Source organism: Tribolium madens, unplaced genomic scaffold (assembly GCF_015345945.1).
Source record: "Tribolium madens isolate multiple individuals breed KSU strain unplaced genomic scaffold, Tmad_KSU_1.1 Scaffold_96;HRSCAF=242;Tcas5.2_LG5, whole genome shotgun sequence".
NCBI classification, from domain to species: Eukaryota; Metazoa; Arthropoda; class Insecta; order Coleoptera; family Tenebrionidae; genus Tribolium; species Tribolium madens.
In genome coordinates, this window is record NW_025401068.1 from 13,307,246 (window position 1) to 13,325,593 (window position 18,348).

General features: G+C 32.5%; 3 protein-coding genes across 4 annotated transcripts; 1 reads left to right on the forward strand and 2 right to left on the reverse strand.

Moving 5' to 3' along the window:
- Positions 1–541: 541 nt before the first annotated feature.
- Positions 542–6,712, reverse strand: LOC123012691 (akirin). The gene is made up of 4 exons (XM_044410765.1): positions 6,293–6,712; positions 2,618–2,772; positions 2,392–2,551; positions 542–1,970 (listed from the first exon to the last, which is right to left on the reverse strand). The coding sequence occupies exons 1-4, from the start codon at positions 6,483–6,485 to the stop codon at positions 1,960–1,962; spliced, it is 519 nt and encodes a 172-aa protein (XP_044266700.1). The 5' UTR covers positions 6,486–6,712; the 3' UTR covers positions 542–1,959.
- A 345-nt stretch (positions 6,713–7,057) lies between these two features.
- On the reverse strand, positions 7,058–13,313 carry LOC123012690 (ankyrin-3). 2 transcript variants are annotated; one of them, XM_044410763.1, is made up of 9 exons: positions 13,035–13,313; positions 12,760–12,982; positions 12,539–12,705; positions 12,377–12,489; positions 10,319–10,467; positions 10,031–10,268; positions 9,645–9,977; positions 8,629–8,732; positions 7,058–8,571 (listed from the first exon to the last, which is right to left on the reverse strand). In XM_044410763.1, exons 2-9 carry the CDS (start codon positions 12,934–12,936, stop codon positions 7,810–7,812), a joined length of 2,043 nt encoding a protein of 680 aa, XP_044266698.1. In that variant the 5' UTR covers positions 12,937–12,982; positions 13,035–13,313; the 3' UTR covers positions 7,058–7,809. The 2 variants fall into 2 exon arrangements, with proteins under 2 accessions (XP_044266698.1, XP_044266699.1); XM_044410764.1 differs by having other exon boundaries at positions 12,760–13,313.
- A 1,739-nt stretch (positions 13,314–15,052) lies between these two features.
- Positions 15,053–17,617, forward strand: LOC123013261 (procathepsin L-like). The gene is made up of 3 exons (XM_044411688.1): positions 15,053–15,244; positions 16,472–16,813; positions 17,003–17,617. The coding sequence occupies exons 1-3, from the start codon at positions 15,152–15,154 to the stop codon at positions 17,606–17,608; spliced, it is 1,041 nt and encodes a 346-aa protein (XP_044267623.1). The 5' UTR covers positions 15,053–15,151; the 3' UTR covers positions 17,609–17,617.
- The last annotated feature ends 731 nt before the right edge of the window (positions 17,618–18,348 follow it).

Consider the following 18,348-nt stretch of genomic DNA (forward strand, 5'->3'; position numbering starts at 1 on the left):
GATTTTGTCATTAAAAATGTAGGACAAAATTTTGAATTTTTAAACAATGGTAAAGTTGTTGCGATCGGAGGGGAAAAAAGAAATCTGTACAAAATGAAGCTTCGCGTACTGCAGCCTGAAAAATGGTGTTTTGCCCTGGATAAAGTAATTTGGCTTAATTCAAATTGGTATAGTTGATTCCATTAACCTAAAATTCCTAAAACAGGAATAACAAAAAGAAGTTCATTATGTTTTCAAACATACCTTAGCGAGTACTTTAAATCTGAAGAGAACTAGTTTTAATTAAAATTTGAGAAAGTAGTGGGAATAACGAACAAACAACGAAAACACTGAAAAAACGAATACAAATGTCAGTCATGTCAGTTCAATAAACCATGTAGGTAAGTAATCAAAGAAAAACAAAAACCCCATCAGCTGTTATAACAGGAACATGTGCAGGGCTACAAACTTAAATACGAAATTCCATAGCCACCTATTATGCCAATTTAAATGAAATCTACTTTAGGTTTGTTCAGAATTGTGTTGAGGTAAAACAAGAGGCTGGGAGCGGACCATTTTTTATTAAACCTTAACATATTAAACATAAGAAATCTTATCAGGATCGATTGATATAAAACATAATATTCGATTGATCAACAACAAAATATTGCGTATGATCTAGACTAAAGAAATAAATAATGCTAAAGTACAAACAAATTAAATTTTATTTGTTTTATTATTAGTCATAACAGTTACCTAACGCAAAAAAGAAGCTACAACTTAAATTTAGCATGCACTAAACTAAAAACAAAAAATAAACTAATTCATTTACTAATAACGAAAGAGCAAAATTCGCAACTGAACACTAAAGTAACGTCACTGAATCAATTTAATGAGAAGTGGTTAAATGTTCACTGTTTTATTTATTGTACTTGTAACTTAAAAATACTATTAATTGAATAAATATGTACAATCTCAAGARTGTTGTTAGTTAAGGCCGGTATTATCAGACCCATGTTATAAACACAGCTTTAAAAATTAAAGCAGTACTTCTCTCACAGCGAAATCTATATACATTTATTAATATCCTTGCGCTTTATATAAAAACGTACAATTTATAACTAATCTATTTGKTAAATGTAACCAAGTCGAACCAAATACAACAAAACAAACAGTGGTTGTTGAACGCAATCAGTTTCGCAAACAAAAATAAAATCAGAAACTGACTAGAAAGTCGTAGAAAATCTCATTAAATTGACGTTTCGTAAACGACAGACCATCGACTGGATATCTTCTCTAAGTTTCTTAAGATCTAAGTCCTGGTATAACGTCGATACAATTGAAGCACTTATATAGTTTGAACGTAACTATAGAAAAAATATATATCAACACCATCACACATATGGCAAAATTGTGGTCTTTAAATCAGAACTTAACCTACTTTATATGAAACACACAAACTCACATCCATGTTCGCGCTCGCACTACACGGAAACACAAATTTAAGGCATTTTTTTGTTAACGATGAGACTGTTTTTAATGTTAAATAACAAAAGACGAGTAAAAGAAAAAACTGTAGGATGATTACTGAAAACGATGATTTTGGGATYTGCAGTCTATTTCATTCGGGCATGACAATCATACAGTTGGCATCATTGTTAAACAAACAAAAACCAAACAGCCAAATCCGTACATTTATCGATTACAACACCGCATTGGTAGCACTATAAAAAACGATATATACAGACAAAACTAATGTTTCAATTCCAGTAAGATAATACAGATGATCTTAAAATATTTTATAGGGATATATTATAAATATGTACAAAAGAAATTGCCGGCAAGGAGAGCGGGTTATGTTCTAAGGCATCCTGCTGACTGACGACTTTTTGTATAATGTTGTGTGTATAAACGATAGTAACGACTGTTTAGTGGCTAGTTTGTGACACCGCTGCTACGTTGCCAATGTCAGAATTTTCCTTACGATAAATCTGAAACAAAACACAGTAAGTATAATATAAAACAGAAACTTTCGACAATGTATTTCCGCAACATTTGCGGTTTATTACATTCAGTAGAAAATAAATACATGAAATTACTGTATAATAGTTATTTCTACTTAATATTTTTTATCAATGTCAAAGTCAGTGAATCACAACAAACTAATTATTCAACATAACAAAAGCATAATCTACGTTACAAAATTCACTAAAATACTTGTATTCTAACCGAAATGTTAAAAAATTACACGCAGTGTAAGAACTCAATCGTGATGCAATTATTTTCAACCAAAACCGAATTATATTCGCTTTGTCAACACTCCGAATCGATTAATTCACAAAATAACTTCAATTTCTTCACGAAACCTTCACAATTGTTTAATTTTTTACCGCCAATTCGCAAAATACTCACAGCTAGGTGGGGCCGTGCTGTAGTTCTTGTGTATCTGATCATACGTGAACTTGACGAAGGCATCGTATTGTTCTGCAAGCTTTCCCGTAAGCACATTGTCGTATTCCTCTCTAATTTCAGACTCGAGTTCCCTGAGCATACGTTCACAGATTAAACCAACCTGGAAACAACAAGAAAAACGAAAGATAAGCACAAGATCCGCTACGAAAACCTCTGCATTACGAACCTGTTTAAATGTAAAAAGTGCTCTTTCAGAGCGTGAAGGAGATTCGGAATTTTCTCCGCCCGAACTGCTTCCGTCCGAATTTTCCATGCTGTACTGTAACTGTTTGCGTCTTTGTAACCTTCGTAACTCGGCTTTGATGTTTTCTGCCATGTATTCTGCAATTATACAAGAAACGAACACATTAGTTACGTCCGAAAGACATGATAACATATTGATTAGAATGAGATAAAAAGGGAATGAAATACCACTGTGAAAGCTGTGGTGATTTTATAAGAGTTTCGTTACGAAATGTCCCGGGGGGACACAGCAGGGATGCTTTGTAGTTTCTCAAAAGATCATTTCTAAAATATAGGTACTACAGATGGCCTGTGCAACGAAATTTTCACAGGCAATATAAAAAACTCAAATAAAAACGACCATTAATTTATTGTTGCTGAATTCATCTGATAAAAAAATATTTCGATTGTTTACCAAATATAATCTAAATAATCCAATAATAAAACAAAAATAATTTCCGGTAGTGATTTTATTAACATAATAAAAATAAATATGACTAATACAAAATCCCTCTACACTCTTATCAATAATTATTGCCCTACCATCGATAAATACTTTAAATCAAAGCTACATATCAAATGATAAAAGTCCTAGACCCAGAATTAAAAGTGACATTTTTTTTTAAATCCGGGTTCAAAATTCTCATTGTTGAAATTTTAAGACAGTCGACACTTGGAACCCAAATTATACAATCCAGGTTATTCAAGAGAAAAGTACTAATTATACCCGTCGTTAATTATGTATGTAAAATAATGCTGGGCATCTTTTTCTTTATTCAAATTTAAACTTGCGACTTGAGTCAAGTACGTATCTACAATTCAAAAGGAAACACTTTCTTATGCAACATTTCACCATATATTCAAATATTTATTAGGTAAACAAAACATTTTCCTCCATCAATTTCAATTTAGAATAGCGGATTCACGCCAAGTTTTATTAATGAAAATGTAAATTTAAATATCGGATGTACCGTTCAAATCTCTTCTAGAGTTTGCATTTGGACTACATCTGAGTATAAAATTTCCAAATAACTGAACTTGTTTTTCGACTCGATGCATTTTAGCTGATAATTTATGATTGCAGATGGTTGGACACGGTGACACTTTTGCCGGATTTACATACATTTTAACGTATTAGCATTGCCTGTTTTGCGTTATTAGATACATAAATTTGAACAACAAAGCAACATTTTATGCCTGTAACACACCTCGAAATGTTTTAGTTCACACAGTAGTACATTTAATTCAATTTAGAAAACCATAAATGTTCAAGTTTTCAGTAAAACCCTCGGTAAAATGCATGCCAGTTTCGTGGAAAGTGGACACAGGTGTCCTTCTAAGTCGGGATGAGCTTTTACCCATCTTTACGACTTACCAACTACATACTCTGAAAAATGACCAGATTACGAACTAAAAGCATTCTGAACGTAAACTCAAATAATGTTGATAAACCTTCAAAGTATAAAGATAAGCGTTAATATTTTTCCAGGAAGTAAAATTGCCTTATTTAGAACAATAGATATTCAAATAATTGGTGTTTAAAAATAAATCTTTTGAGGACTATTTAAATTTCAAGTTTTATTAATTTTATAGTTTTATAATTTTAAACAGAATAAACCCAACCCCGTAATCAAATGATTTATTTTGTTATCGTAAACACAAATATTTTTGATCTTCATCTACAGTTTATACTCAAAACAGTAAATTTATCAAATATGTTTACAATGGATTTATTATAAGTCATGTCAAGTACAGAGTTTAAAATACACTGCAATTGAAAGTAAATAACAAAACATGTTCTTTTTTTAAGATTTTAATCAATTACTAAGACAATAGAGCAAGCGAACAAAATATTTTTGAAAAATACAGGGTGTGTATGAATTCGCGCCCCAGAGAAAAATTTCAAGTAAGATAAGATACCAGGAACATGAAAAAATGTTTAAAAAATTCTCTGTCAAGAAATTTCTTTATGTCTATTTAATAGTACTAATAATTTTGTATGTTTTTTCTATAATTATTTAGTAAAGAGACAGAAATTTTGCCAATAAAAGCCAAAAATAACATTAAACAAAGTTACAATTTAGGATACAGTTTCCTTGTTTCCTCTTCTAATAGCATGTAACAAAAAAACCTGGAAAATTATTTTTCCAACAAAAATTAATAGTCAAAGTGCAACTTTGAAACTTCGAAATTTTTAAAAATTGAATTTTTTTAACATTTTTCCCATGTTCCTGGTATCTTACCTTACATTTTTCTCTGGGCCGCGAGTTCTGAAACACCCTGTATATCACTTACACCTGTGACTACATTTATAAAAAAAGACAATAACAAAATTAAAATCAACAAAAATTACAATTACACGTGATCCAAACAAGTTTGCGAGATTTTAAAAAACATTACGAAATATTTATTTGTATTACTCGCAACTTTTACAAATTACATTTTATGTTTTTTGATTATTATTGAAACGAGTCTGAAATTTAAAAATAGCTTTAAAGGTAAAAACCTCATGTAAAATATGAGATCAATTTATTTTGTTTTTAAGAGAACGTGTACAAGCCTTAATAACTTCATTAAAAAGGCTTTTAAGCACACTTGACTATAAAACAAAGTAGCGGAAACAAAATTTATTTAAAAAAATGTAGAGTATGTTTTTATGTAACGTGAAAAATGTGCTTACATTTACAAAATTTCTTAATGTTTAATCACTAAGTTTTTAGCTTAAATTAGAAAAATCTCAAAAATGCTTAGACAAATATTTTGCATTAGTGGACTGTGAAATTAAGTTGGCGACATTGAATAGTAATATAGAGATGGAAGATATGAAATTGACATGTCTACTACTAATGTAGACAAATTAGTTTCAGAATCTGTGTTTTGTGTTTTTTGACACTTTTTTTAACTGACATTTATTGAAAAATCGGGATTTTTTAATTTATTTTCGTGTTTCTTTTATTAAAATTACTGTAACTGAACGTGGTAGTGGTACCAACATTAAAGACTACCTGGAATTTCCGTTAAAAAAAACACTTTTAACAATTTGGTGTGTATTAATTTTTTTATGAATTACGATTGTCGACCGTAAATAAACAAAGAAATGTGTGAGCCACAGGCTAGAAACCCAAAATTTCATTAGCCGCAAGCCCAAGTGTGTATAAAGAACCTAAAGTTTTATCTTCAAGCTTATAAAAATCACAATAAAATCTTAAGTATCTTTCATGATTACGTTTAGCCATGAAAGCACCGAAATTATATGACTCAAATCGTGGAAGATTTATGTATTCCTCGATCGGTCATGAAATTTCCCATAAAACTCCAATCGAATCTAGACATCCAAAGCGAGAGGCCCTGTAAGCCCCAATTATAAAATTTAATGTCCCAACTCCCCTCCGTTCCCAAAATCGATATACCCGCACCCAGAGTCGTCAAATTGGCAAAAATATCCTAAAACGTAGTGATAACACGAGCGGATAACCTCAATTTCTAAAATCACGATGCTCTAACGAAGATAAGCAATTAGCACGGAGGCCGAAAGCCCCTCGGACGTCACTCCTTTATCAGCTGATAAATCCGAGTGTCAACAACCGCAACGGCCCTTAGGCCGGCCCTGTCCACTTACCAGGGGTCAATTTTTGGCTGACGACATCGGGAAAGACGGACTTGGGCTTGGGGGAGGCGACGGTCGCAGGGGGCGAAGCCCGGTCTCTGTGCGTGGGGCTCTCGCAGAAGGGAATGCAGCGCCTGCGTTTGGCCGGTCGGCCCCCCAACACGGGCTCCCAATCCAACGAACGTTTCAGAGTAGCGCACGCCATTTTTAGTTCTGTCGCTAACACTTCACACACAAAACAAACTTTGTTTCACAGGCTATCGCGAATTTATTATGTACTAAATCGAAATTGCACTTGGACACTTATGCACCGGTACTTTTTCGCCGAAACTTGCCCATGAAAGGGAAATGGACGACGATTTCATGCGCACCCAACGACCAATATGGCGAAACGAAATAAGAGAAGTGACATTTTGTGAACGGCAGAGTGGGCTGTGATGAATATACGGTTACCATTGGCTTGCACAGCTCTGCGCATGCGCACTCGATAGCGACATCTAGCGGCAAGGGGAATTGACACGTTTTTTTCAAAATTAATTGCGCTAATTTAAACGTAATTAAGCAAATTTCGATTCAATAACGCCTCACTTTGCTTACATTAAGTAAAATCGTTCACTATTTTGTGCCTTGAACACAGGATAGATAGTTAAAATACCCGAACTTGTCACTTGAATCTTACCAGTGGCGGTACGCCCGGGAAATAGAAGGGGGCACTGTCCCAATAAAAACTGCAAAATTAAGAAATATTTTCTTAATGTCGAAAGGAAGCAAAAACCGTTTCAATATAGACATTTTTTATTAAATACTTTTTATCCAAATATGATACCAATATGCCTCAACAATAAAATCACATAATCTTAAATCTTAACATAAAATATACTATCCAATTTATATATTATACTTAGCTCTTAATAATATTTGGCATATATATTAAATTTACAGAGCTGATATTTTGTATAGCATAGGACTTTGCCAGATTCCTACAACAAACCGAGCTAAATGTTTATTGTCAAAGAAAAACCGAGTGATGGAACCAAAACCGTGTCCAGTGTATTTAGAACGTAAGAGCCACGGAATTAAATAGCGTGAGTGATTCATTTAAAAACTGTGTAATCTGCACAAAACCCTGTTCAACACGAACACAGCTCAAAAGCGTATTAAGATATCATAAGTCGTAGTTCTACAACATCCTTGCTTTTTATTCGACCCCAATTGTACCATTTCAACTGAACACTTACGATTACTAGAATTTAGAAATTTTAACAAGAAATCACAAGTATATTATCTCCCTTAAAAACTAACAACGGCTCAAGGGCGTCCAGGATTTTTTAACATATCACAGCTAGCGCCAGAAACAAGTCAAACAATTGATACGTTTTGATAATTGACTTGACGAGTATTTTCAAAATTATTAAGGAATTAAAGAAACATGTACAACACTGGGCTAAAGAGGGTCACATTTAGATATTCGCCACTTAATTCTAAAACGATATTAGAAGAAATCCTGAACGTCTTCGAGTCATCAAGATCTACGGTTCAAAATTCAACAAATAATCTTTCAGCTGATTGGGCAGATTCAATTTGTTAATGTAAAGTCCCGGTCTACGTCCGAGACAGTTGTGTATTTTAACGCGGCAGATCTGTTTCAGACTTCTTGGTCTTTTATATAAATCTCTAATAATACAAGTCAACGGCTCAGTCATTTTCCCCGGTACCAAACTCAACTGTTGAGTGTGCAAAATCTTCAAACATTCAAATAACGGCTTGTGCTCCATTATAAAATAAAATAACATGATTATTTTCGAAAAACTCATGTTTGGATCCATTATGAGATTCTCTTTACGCGATATAAGCATTATGTAATAGTACAAGATGTAGTTTTTCGTTTTCCATATAGACTGGAGATGCAATGGATGGTTCTTTATTGCTTCGGACATGTTCAAAATTAGGTCGGGATTCGCCCCGTATTGTACCAAAGTAAGCGTAAGGTCGTACACGTAGTGGATATCTTTCGAGTCGCGGACATTCTGTATCATATCCATACACGATTGTAAAATATGCTGCGTCCTCATGCTAACCCTTACGTTCGGATCAAGACCGTGGATCAGCAAAAGAACCAACAAATTCTTTATGAATTCAAAATTGAGCTCTTTCTGAACGTCGCAATTCAACGTTATGTTTTCCGATACGGTGAAAACTAACACGTGGAGAGGTGTCAAGTTGGCTCTGTAACTACAGTTAGGATTGGCGCCCTCTTTCAGCAAAATTCTGATACAATTTAAGTAACACACCTGAAACAAACAACTCAAATCAGAAATTTTAACGATAAATAATCCACAAATCGTCACCTTCATGCTATGCGTGAAATGATGAAGCGGATCTTTATTTATTAAGGGAACTAAGCAGACCATTAAAGGCACTGAACCGTCCCTACCGACCATATTAGGATCGCCTAAAATTGAAAGTTAAAAATATTACAGGGTGTTTGAGGATTGCGAGCAAATATTTTAACCACTAATAGTTATTCCAACTTTTGTCGAAAGCACGTCATTTCTGAGTCAAAATTAAAAATAAATTGAGGCTGAAAACCCGTCCCCGCCTATGTCTTAATACGATGGTTACAATCATTCATAAGAAAAAACTTTGGAACGTAAACAGCGTAAAGACAAAAAAATTATCGCTACATTAGGATAGATCAGTGTCAATGTTAGTGGGTCAATACTTGCTATTATAAAAAATTGCTCGAAATGTGGTCATTCGTTGGCAATGCACACTTGTACTCTTCGGTCTAGGGAAGCTTGCGTTCGCACACACATTTTCAAAAAAATCCAGATAAACGGCACTAGTTAAACGTTGAGGTAATATATGGGGTCCAATTTGGTGATCTTCAATGATCGCTGCCCAAACATTTAGTGAAAATCGGTCTTGGAAGTGATGTCCGTACACTAGTTAATTTGACGTTTGAGTAGTTGGCCATAATGACTTGATTAACAATTTGATTTTAAATCGATGTGCACAATTCACCCGAAAGCGCATTAACAACTAACTAAACTGACACGTGTAAACAAGTGATAATTTTTTTGGACAAAAAGTTTCTTTTTCTGTATAAAAACTTTCACGATCAACATTCAATGCAATTTATTTTCATTGATATTTTTACTTCCAACAGACACACTGAACGGCTCGTGAAAATCATAGGGGGGAAATTGCAAAAATAAAATTTGGATACGGAATTTGTTTGGTCTTCAATTCGACTTTTCATAACAAATTCTCTTAGTGGTTAAAATATTTGCTCGCAATCCAATGTATATTAAAATACGAGTTGAGAAACAAACGATTGCTAAAATAGTCTTCTAAAACTCACCTCCTTCATGCAGTAACATGTTGAGTAAGTCGTAGCAAACTTCCCAGTCTCGAATATGCCTCAAAACACAGGCCACAGCCGAATTTCCCGCATGATTGATTGACTGTCCAGCACCAGATTGGATTAAATACCTAACCAAATGTAAAACGTCCCATTTTTTCCATTTATCGTACCCGTATTGGGCTTCCTCAAGGGCATATCTAACTATAAGCGCATGTAAAGGTGTATTTCCTAAACTATCAGGTGTGTTTATCAATTCTTTGCATCCGTGGTCTAACAATAATCGAATTGTCGACATTGTATCTTCCGCCGATTTGTGTGCCACCAGAAGAACTGAAAATATTTTCGTTTCAGTGGATTGTTTCACTACTAAAATGAAAACTCACCAACATGCAACAACGTCATCTGTTGAGTACACGTCCTGACTGTGGTATCAGCACCGGAACTGATTAAAAGTTCTAAAAACTTGCTATCGTGTAGTACAGCGTAGTGGATTGGATAATATTCATCCTTTAGAATATGGATTTCGTCAGTTCTTTCGGTAACTAAGAATTGAGTACAGCGCCAAGCTCCACGTTCGCATGCGGCATGAAGAAGAGGTTTTCTCGCACGGAAAATACCGTTCTAAAAAAATTCTAAATTATTAATTGCAAAATTGAGACATAAGACTGCACCCATGGGTCTTCGCTTCTTTGCGATAACATCGTCAAAATAGTTACTTGGTCACCGTCTAAAGCGTAGTAAATTGCTGATTGAAGTTTGCTGGAAGGACGGTCGCGGCTCTCGCGCTCAATGCAGTTCTCTTCTTGCTGGATGGCCGACGCTGAAATGCAAAATTTTATTAACATAAAACTGCAAATTAAAATATTGTTAAAAATTCCTACCCCGGTCTTGGATTTTCGAATAAATCTAATGATGTTTTAATTAATTACAAGTAATAATAGTTTTAAATTATTATTATTAACTTTGTTTTCCAGTGGTTTTTTCTTTCGGTGTCAAGAAAATAAACATTAGAAAATGCGGTTTTAGAAATGCAGTAAATTCATAGCACTTTAATAAACTATAATTACCTACATAAAATTTCTCAATTTCTTTTTTGTTCTTTTTTTTTCAAAAAAACCTAAACATTTTGTGAAAATCACAAACTGTTCAATGTGTTGAACAATGGTTGGAACTAAATTATTCCCTTCCATCTCACAAAAAAGTTGTGAAACGATCAATTAATCAATTTTAAATCTGCGTAAAGAAAATAAAAACGCTCGAAAAACTATCCTTTTTTTAATTAAAATAATAGTCAAAATGCTTGCAAACAGCTTCAATTAACAAAAAAAAGTAATGATCAAATTAAATTTTAATAAAAACATCAAATACAAGGTGCGTCAGAACTCGCACCCCAGAAAAATATTTCAAGTAAGACAAGATATACTCTTTTTCATATTAATGTGCGTCAAGTAGGTTGTAAATGCAACTTTAATTTAAAGACCGATTCACACAAATGTCATTAATGTTATTCAGAACAAATTTAATTACATCAATAATGACAAAAATCGTTATGTGTGCCACGCTATGTTAATTACGTTGTTAATTTTAATTATTTTTTGCTACTTGGAGTACACATTTATTTGAAAAAATATATATATTTTTAGGGAAGATTAAAATTAAGATTGTTAGAATTTTCGCATGATTGCCACCTTAAAATGATCCCTTTCAACGACTACTTCGATATGAAAACAAGTACACCAGGAACATACAAAAACGTTTCAAAAATCCCATCTGTCAAAAAAATTTGACATTAATTTTCTGACATTTTTTACGTCTATTTAATGATACTGATGATCTTGTATATAATTATTTAGAAAAAGTACAAAAATTTTGCCAATAAAAGTCACAAATAACGATAAACAGAGTTACAATTTAGGGTACAGCTTCCTCTTCTTATAACCTGTAGCAAAAAAAAATATTTTTCTAACAGAAATAGAGTCAAAGTGCAAAATTTAAGCTTCCATTTTGATAGAATTTTTTCTACATCCTGGTATCTTACCTTACATGGCATTTTTCTCTGAGGCGCGAGTTCTGGCCCACCCTGTATGTAAAGAAAGCCCCAAAAGTATCATTATTCCTCTTCTTATGAAAAATAATTACATACTTGTGACAAGGGACGAAAATTAACTTTCTTCTTGTATTTCACATATCATTTTTTCTAACACTAAAGACAACTAATAAGTTTAAGAAAAAAATTACACAGTTGTCCGGAGACAATTTACTCTCTTGGGAACAAATTACATCTTCTACCCATAGTTCTAGGGGGCCTGTTTTGGTGTTAGAAAACAGTTTACAAGAAGGCATATTTTTATTTTTATTCAACAGCTCTCAATAAGTGAACAGTAACTATTATGACGTTATTAACTATTAATAACTATTAACGTTAATCATAATTTGCAATAAACTTTGTGATTAATTCGTAAGTATTTTTATTTGATTTATTTTGATTCAGATATTGATTTTAATTTATCACTACACCGTAGTTTGAAACCATTTGATTTATATGTTAAATAGCATAATAATATGTTGAAATTCTAGTACTTACGTTCGTATGTTTTAGATAAAAATAATTAATGAATATGTCATAACACTTTTCTGTTTATAAATAGTTGCAAATACGTTAGTAAATTTTTCCTATAACTAAACATAAAAAATACATTAAAAGCAAAACCGTTAAAAAATAAACTCACTGTACTTTCCCCTCTCCTCGCAGTTGCTACTGTGGGCCCCAGGCCAGCACATTCGAGCCTCGACATCAACTTTAGCCCCATGTTTCAGCAACAATTCCACACATTCATCATGACTAAAAATGATATCATTTAAAACTGTTGAATTTGGATAGATTTTTGTACCCTTTTAAGCAAGCAATATGAAGCGGAAGACTACAAGGAAACCTATTGACATCAGCAGCGGTGTGTCGAGCCAACAGCCACCGAACTAGCTCCACGTTATTCGCCCCCACACACTTTTGCAGCAGGTTATAGCCCGCCTCGTCATGTATGGCCAAAATATTCTCATTCTATCATCAAAAACGAGATTAATGCTTGTTTTTGTGGGTGCAAAGACAACTTACTTTGGGTATTTGTTGCAACAGCCCCTCTAATCTTTGTACTCCAATCTTTGGGTTGGCTCTGAGAGCGTCGAAAATCGTTTGTACCTTTTGTCTCGTCGAGTCAGATACTTTGTGTCCGTGGCCGTTCGACAACAATGCGCTTCCAGACTGGAACACCTGACTCACGGAGCCCCCCATCCTCGGAGGTGGGTCTACTGACAACTGCTCAACATGACTGCTCGAACTGAAGAGGATTTGGTTGGGTTTTACGATGGGTGTGCTTGGAGTGGACTTACGGATGAAACTGTCTACACCGAATGCTGCAGTAATTCCATTTTTAACTCGATTTGGCTAAAATCTGTCAATTTTGAGTCATTTTCGATTAGATAAATTTGACAGTTTGGGATTGACGTAAATGGGGCACTTTTTCGACGACGCGCTTGCTACTAGGGTCGGTTGTGAAAGACGTTGTCATTATTTACATTATTTATTTATGTTATTTCAAATCACATTTAGGAAAAACATTTTTAAAGGACTTTATAATGCGCACAACTCCAACTACATTAAGCTGAATCAATAATAACAAGAGCACACTCTGTTGTTCTCTTTACAAAATTGCCTGATTGCAAGCGCTTTGTTACAGTTTTCTTCTTTGCATTTGTATACAAAGTGTTTCAAAACTATTTTTATTTTGTTATTAAAATAAAAAACGCTTTATAAAATAAATTCTGATAATATCAAATTCAAATATATGCTAGACCTGCTACAGTAGGTAAACTGAATTTGGCACAATCACACTACAATATTGTATTCTGTGCTGCCTATATTTACTTTTATTTAAAAAAAAATACCTGTTTCGGGATAGTACCCATTACTAGAAACTTGTTTTTTCTTTTACCAAGCACATCGTGGCTAGTCCTAACAGTTTAGCTAATATTTTTCTACAACTTTAACAGAGCTAACAGAGAATTTAGTAGTATGGCTTTAATAATAATAAACTATTACTCCTGGTTAACACCTATTCATTTTTGCATAGTTAAGCAAATAGTGAAATCTGAGCATAAAATTCGGAATACGGGCCTAAAACGGCAACTAAAGGTTTTGTTTAGGAGTTTGGGTTTATTTATGGGGGGCTAGAAAAAATTATCTGAGTCTGAGCCCCCATAAAATTCATGACAGTTAAATATCGGATAAGTCGTCAAAAGAGTAAAAGTATATTTGGACAGACTTTGTCTATTTAATTATTATATTAAAGTGAAAACATTAAGCTATCTTTGGACGATCACAAACACAATTTAAACCCGACACATTTTTTTATCTTTCGTTTACCAAAATGGATTGTTCTTGTTCCTGAGAGTCGACTTCGGTGACACATTTATTTGATCATGAGATCATGCAATATACAAATAAAAACAAGTGAATTTTAGACAATTGTAAATTATTTATGTCAATATTTCTTTATGCTTCACCGCAAAAGTCGCCCAAGGGCTATACAGGGTGATTCACGAGGAACAATGAGCTTGACCAAATTCTCGATGCAACCAGCATTACATTTATTCTCGATGCAACCACCATTACATTTTCGGAAATTGCTTTACAAAGAAAAAAAAAGTGAAAAAAAGAGAATTTGGTCAGGCTCATTATTCCTCGTGAATCACCCTGCATACAAGATGTTTACGGTCTTGTAATTAAAAACTGACCAACAGAAAAGTGCAAAAATGATGTAGGTAACCGAGAAAAACAAATTATTAAGTAAAATAGATAATACACAGTAGATAAGTATCTGGCAAATAAATTGTAAAAACCTTAGCGACCCCTATTACCCTAAGGTACATCGTGTTTCAAAATGATTTTCAACTAGTCGCTAAGGAAAATAAAAAATACCGCTTTAAAAAATAGGGATAGATACATTTTAAACTCAAATGTTAAAGAATTTTGATTGACAGCTGTCACTGTTGAGAGAACTATACTATAGTTTAAAAAGAGTAGAGCGGCACAGAAAAATTGACATATGTATGTAAAGAAATTCCATAGATGACTAGATGAAATAATGACACGTTGTATAATTTCTTCATAATAGACAGCAAACAGAGTTCATTATGCATAAATAATGAACAGGTGAGACAAAAACAAATTTATTGAATATTCCCTATAATTCCCTAATTTATTCACGTTGGAAAATCCAACAAATATTCTATTCTATGTGATAATTAATAATTAGTACTCCTAATTAATAAACAAATAAATCCGTAACAGTATTTAATCAGTTAACAGATGTACTTTCATATCATTTATTATAAGGCCAACAGCTCGCTAAGTGCTTCCTTTTGCAAATGTATTTCTACATATTTATAATTAGCTTTATTATTATTAGTGTTATTACTAAAACTTTGTTTACAAAATTTTGTACGAAATGAAATTGTTCATAATATTGATATTGGCAAGTTATGCCATCTCAGCTACAATAAGTGACTATCAACTTGAATCGCAGTGGGAAAATTTTAAAGTGAGTAAAATATGTATTTTCTCAAACAGCCGCACTAAAACATGTCATTATATAGGTGCGCCAGAACTCGCGCCCCAGAGAAAAATATAAGGTAAGATCCCAGGAACATGGAAAAAATGTTAAAAAAATTTTATCTATAAAAATTATGAAGTTATGAGGGTTTAAATTTTGCACTTTGACTCTATTTATTTTTCTTGGAGAAATAATTTTCCAAGTTTTTTTACTATAGGCTATTAAAAGAGGAAATAAGGAAGCTGTATCCAAAATTGTAACTCTGTTCAATGTTATTTGTGGCTTTTATTACAAAATTGTTGTACCTTTACTAAATAATTGTAAAAAAACATATACAAGATCATCAGATTCATAAAAAAATGTCAAATGTCAAAAAATAAATGCCCCAATTTTTTGACAGATAGAATTTTTTCAATTTTTTCCGTGTTCCTGGTATTTTACCTTACTTGAAAATTTTCTCTGGGGCGCGAGTGTTGGCGCACCCTGTATAATGTAATTTTTGAAAAATAAAATTCAGGTTTTTATTACATACTAGGAAAAAAAATTGTTATCAACTCTCACTTTTATTCCTAGCTTTAAAAATAAATAATTTTTCATTTAATATTTAATTCTAGCTTTAAAAATACAATAATTTTGCAAATGTTATTGTCGACTAGAAAAAAAATAGTATGTTTAATTCGGCTTAAAAGTGAGTTTTTTGTCTTGCAATTTTATTGCATCCGCTCGGCTACACAAATTACTCTTTGCCTCGCAAATGCCAAAAAAAAATTGACACTTTTAATCTTAATAAAATATTTCAGGGTGTTTCAGAACTTGCGCCCCAGAGAAAAAATGCCATGTAAGGTAAGATACCAGGAACATGAAAAAAATGTTAAAAAAAATTATCTATAAAAATTTCGGAATTATGGAGGTTTAAATTTTATATTTATTTTTATTTGAATAATAATTTTTCATGTTTTTTTTTTGCTGTAGGGTATGAGAAGAGAAAACTAGGAAGCTGTATTCTAAATTGTAACTATGTTTAACGTTCTTATGAAAAAATAATCACCAGTAGCACTAAAAATAGACATAAAAAATCTCAAATAACAATTTTTTTTAATAGACAGAACAATTTTTCTATGATCCTGGTAACTTTTTTTACTTGAAATTTTTCTTAAGAGCGCAAGTTTTGAAACTCTACACTATTCTGTTTTAATCATAAAAAAATGTGTCTAGAAAAAATACGATCGAAAATATCTTGACGCCAAAGAAGAAGCATTTCGTAAAGGTCTTTTTGCAAATACTTTAAAATTCGTTCAAAAACAAAACGTAAGGTACGACGAAGGACTTGAACAGTTCAGACTAGGCATTACTAGTCTAGCTGATTTTACAGAAGAGGAAAAAGAAAAGGGTTCACGTTCAGGTCGTAGGATTAGGTCCAGATTAGGTCAAGATTTCCGTGATTTCAGTGATATTAAGGTCACAGACATAAAAAATGCAATTGACTGGAGAGCACGAGGATTTATGTCGAAAGTCAAAAATCAAAGCACATGTGGTTCTTGCTGGGCATTTTCAGCTGTAAGTTGTTTGAATGCCTCTTTTATTGTTTTATTGCCTGAAATTTTAATCAGTTTATTTAGAAGATTGTACTCATTTTTAAATCAAATTAGTACCACCACCATTTATTGATAAATACCTAATCATTACAATTTATAAAATCACAAAAGTGTTGCTTTTATTAAAGTTTAAGTACTTAATTTTTTACAGATTGGTGCAATAGAAGCTCGCTTAAATATAAAAAGTAAGACTTCAGAACTACCGACGCTAAGTGAACAACAAATTCTTGATTGTTCACCTATCGCTGCCGGTGACTGCAAATATGGTTGGATCAAAAAAGCATTAAATTATCTTTACTTAAATAAAGGCATAAATAGCGATTTTGACTACAAATATGAAGCTAAAGCAAACAAGTCAAACTGTCGTTATGACAAAACTAAATCTGTCGCAAAGCTTATTGGATACAGCTCCATTCCTTATTATGTCAAAAATAAAGAACACTTTTTAGCCAAGTTAGTAGCTACTGAAGGCCCTGTTAGTGCAGCAATTCATATTAGCAAAAATGATAAGAAGAATTTTGACAAATGGAAAAAGACTGACATTTATGAAACTAAAGAGTGTGCTCAAACAATAACTAAAAAAAAGCTCAATCATGCAATTGTTGTTGCTGGTTACGGTAGCTTAAATGGAAAAGACTATTGGTTAATAAAAAATTCCTATGGTGAAAATTGGGGAGATAAAGGTTACATGAAACTACTACGGAATGGCCCCATGCACTGCGGTATTGGTCTTAATGTTTATTATCCAATAGTGTAGATGTTTCTAGTTATTTCAACAACCAACACATATAATTAATTATGTAACGACTTTTTATTGTCGTTGTATTAAGTTTATGTTAAATAAAAATAAAATATTTCTATGGCGTTTTATATTTTTTCTGAAATTGAGGTAAATAAATACCAAAAATCAGAAAATTGTATCCATACTTTTTTTAGTATGTGCAGGTACAGGTATAGTTAAAAAAAACGTTAAACACTATAGCAATCGATTCATGATCATAAAGCAGCTTTAGTAATACGAGTATTATGATTTTGTTTGATGTCTTTTTCGAAATAATTGCTTAGGATTTCGAAATAATTAATAATAATAATTACTTAATTTTTTATGTTTATCTTAAACTCATTCATCAAAAGTGAAGAGATAAATATCTACGATTACTCAATTAATGATAATAAGTTAATTAAATTTTTAGGAATTAAAATCTAAAAACAGGTACAAAGTTATCTTGATAACGTGATCAATTAAAATAATTGAAAAAAATAAACAATTAATAATGTGTTAAATTGGGACAAGTCTGATTTAGAAACATTATAAAAAGTAGTTCATCTATTTTTAAGTAAAAATGCTAAAACTAGGAAAGCTTTATTTAAAACTGGATGGTTAGAATTTTTTTCTACCAAGTTATGTATAGGAGACTTCCAATTATCCGAAACGGTCGGGACTACACCCATTTCGGATAATCAAAATTTCGGTTAAACCAAAGTAGAAATTAACGT

What these genes read in the sequence shown, in the direction of transcription:
- LOC123013261 (XM_044411688.1), top strand. Translation starts at nt 15,152, where the DNA reads ATGAAATTGTTCATAATATTGATATTGGCAAGTTATGCCATCTCAGCT. An exon ending in CGCAGTGGGAAAATTTTAAA is followed by an intron (nt 15,245 to 16,471) that starts GTGAGTAAAATA and finishes AAATGTGTCTAG; the next exon opens with AAAAAATACGATCGAAAATA. An exon ending in CTTGCTGGGCATTTTCAGCT is followed by an intron (nt 16,814 to 17,002) that starts GTAAGTTGTTTG and finishes AATTTTTTACAG; the next exon opens with ATTGGTGCAATAGAAGCTCG.
- LOC123012690 (XM_044410763.1), bottom strand. Translation starts at nt 12,936, where the DNA reads ATGGGGGGCTCCGTGAGTCAGGTGTTCCAGTCTGGAAGCGCATTGTTG. An exon ending in GATGACGTTGTTGCATGTTG is followed by an intron (nt 9,978 to 10,030) that starts GTGAGTTTTCAT and finishes AAATATTTTCAG; the next exon opens with TTCTTCTGGTGGCACACAAA. An exon ending in CATGTTACTGCATGAAGGAG is followed by an intron (nt 8,733 to 9,644) that starts GTGAGTTTTAGA and finishes TTTCAATTTTAG; the next exon opens with GCGATCCTAATATGGTCGGT.
- LOC123012691 (XM_044410765.1), bottom strand. Translation starts at nt 6,485, where the DNA reads ATGGCGTGCGCTACTCTGAAACGTTCGTTGGATTGGGAGCCCGTGTTG. An exon ending in CAGCCAAAAATTGACCCCTG is followed by an intron (nt 2,773 to 6,292) that starts GTAAGTGGACAG and finishes GTATAATTGCAG; the next exon opens with AATACATGGCAGAAAACATC. An exon ending in CACTTTTTACATTTAAACAG is followed by an intron (nt 2,552 to 2,617) that starts GTTCGTAATGCA and finishes TGTTGTTTCCAG; the next exon opens with GTTGGTTTAATCTGTGAACG.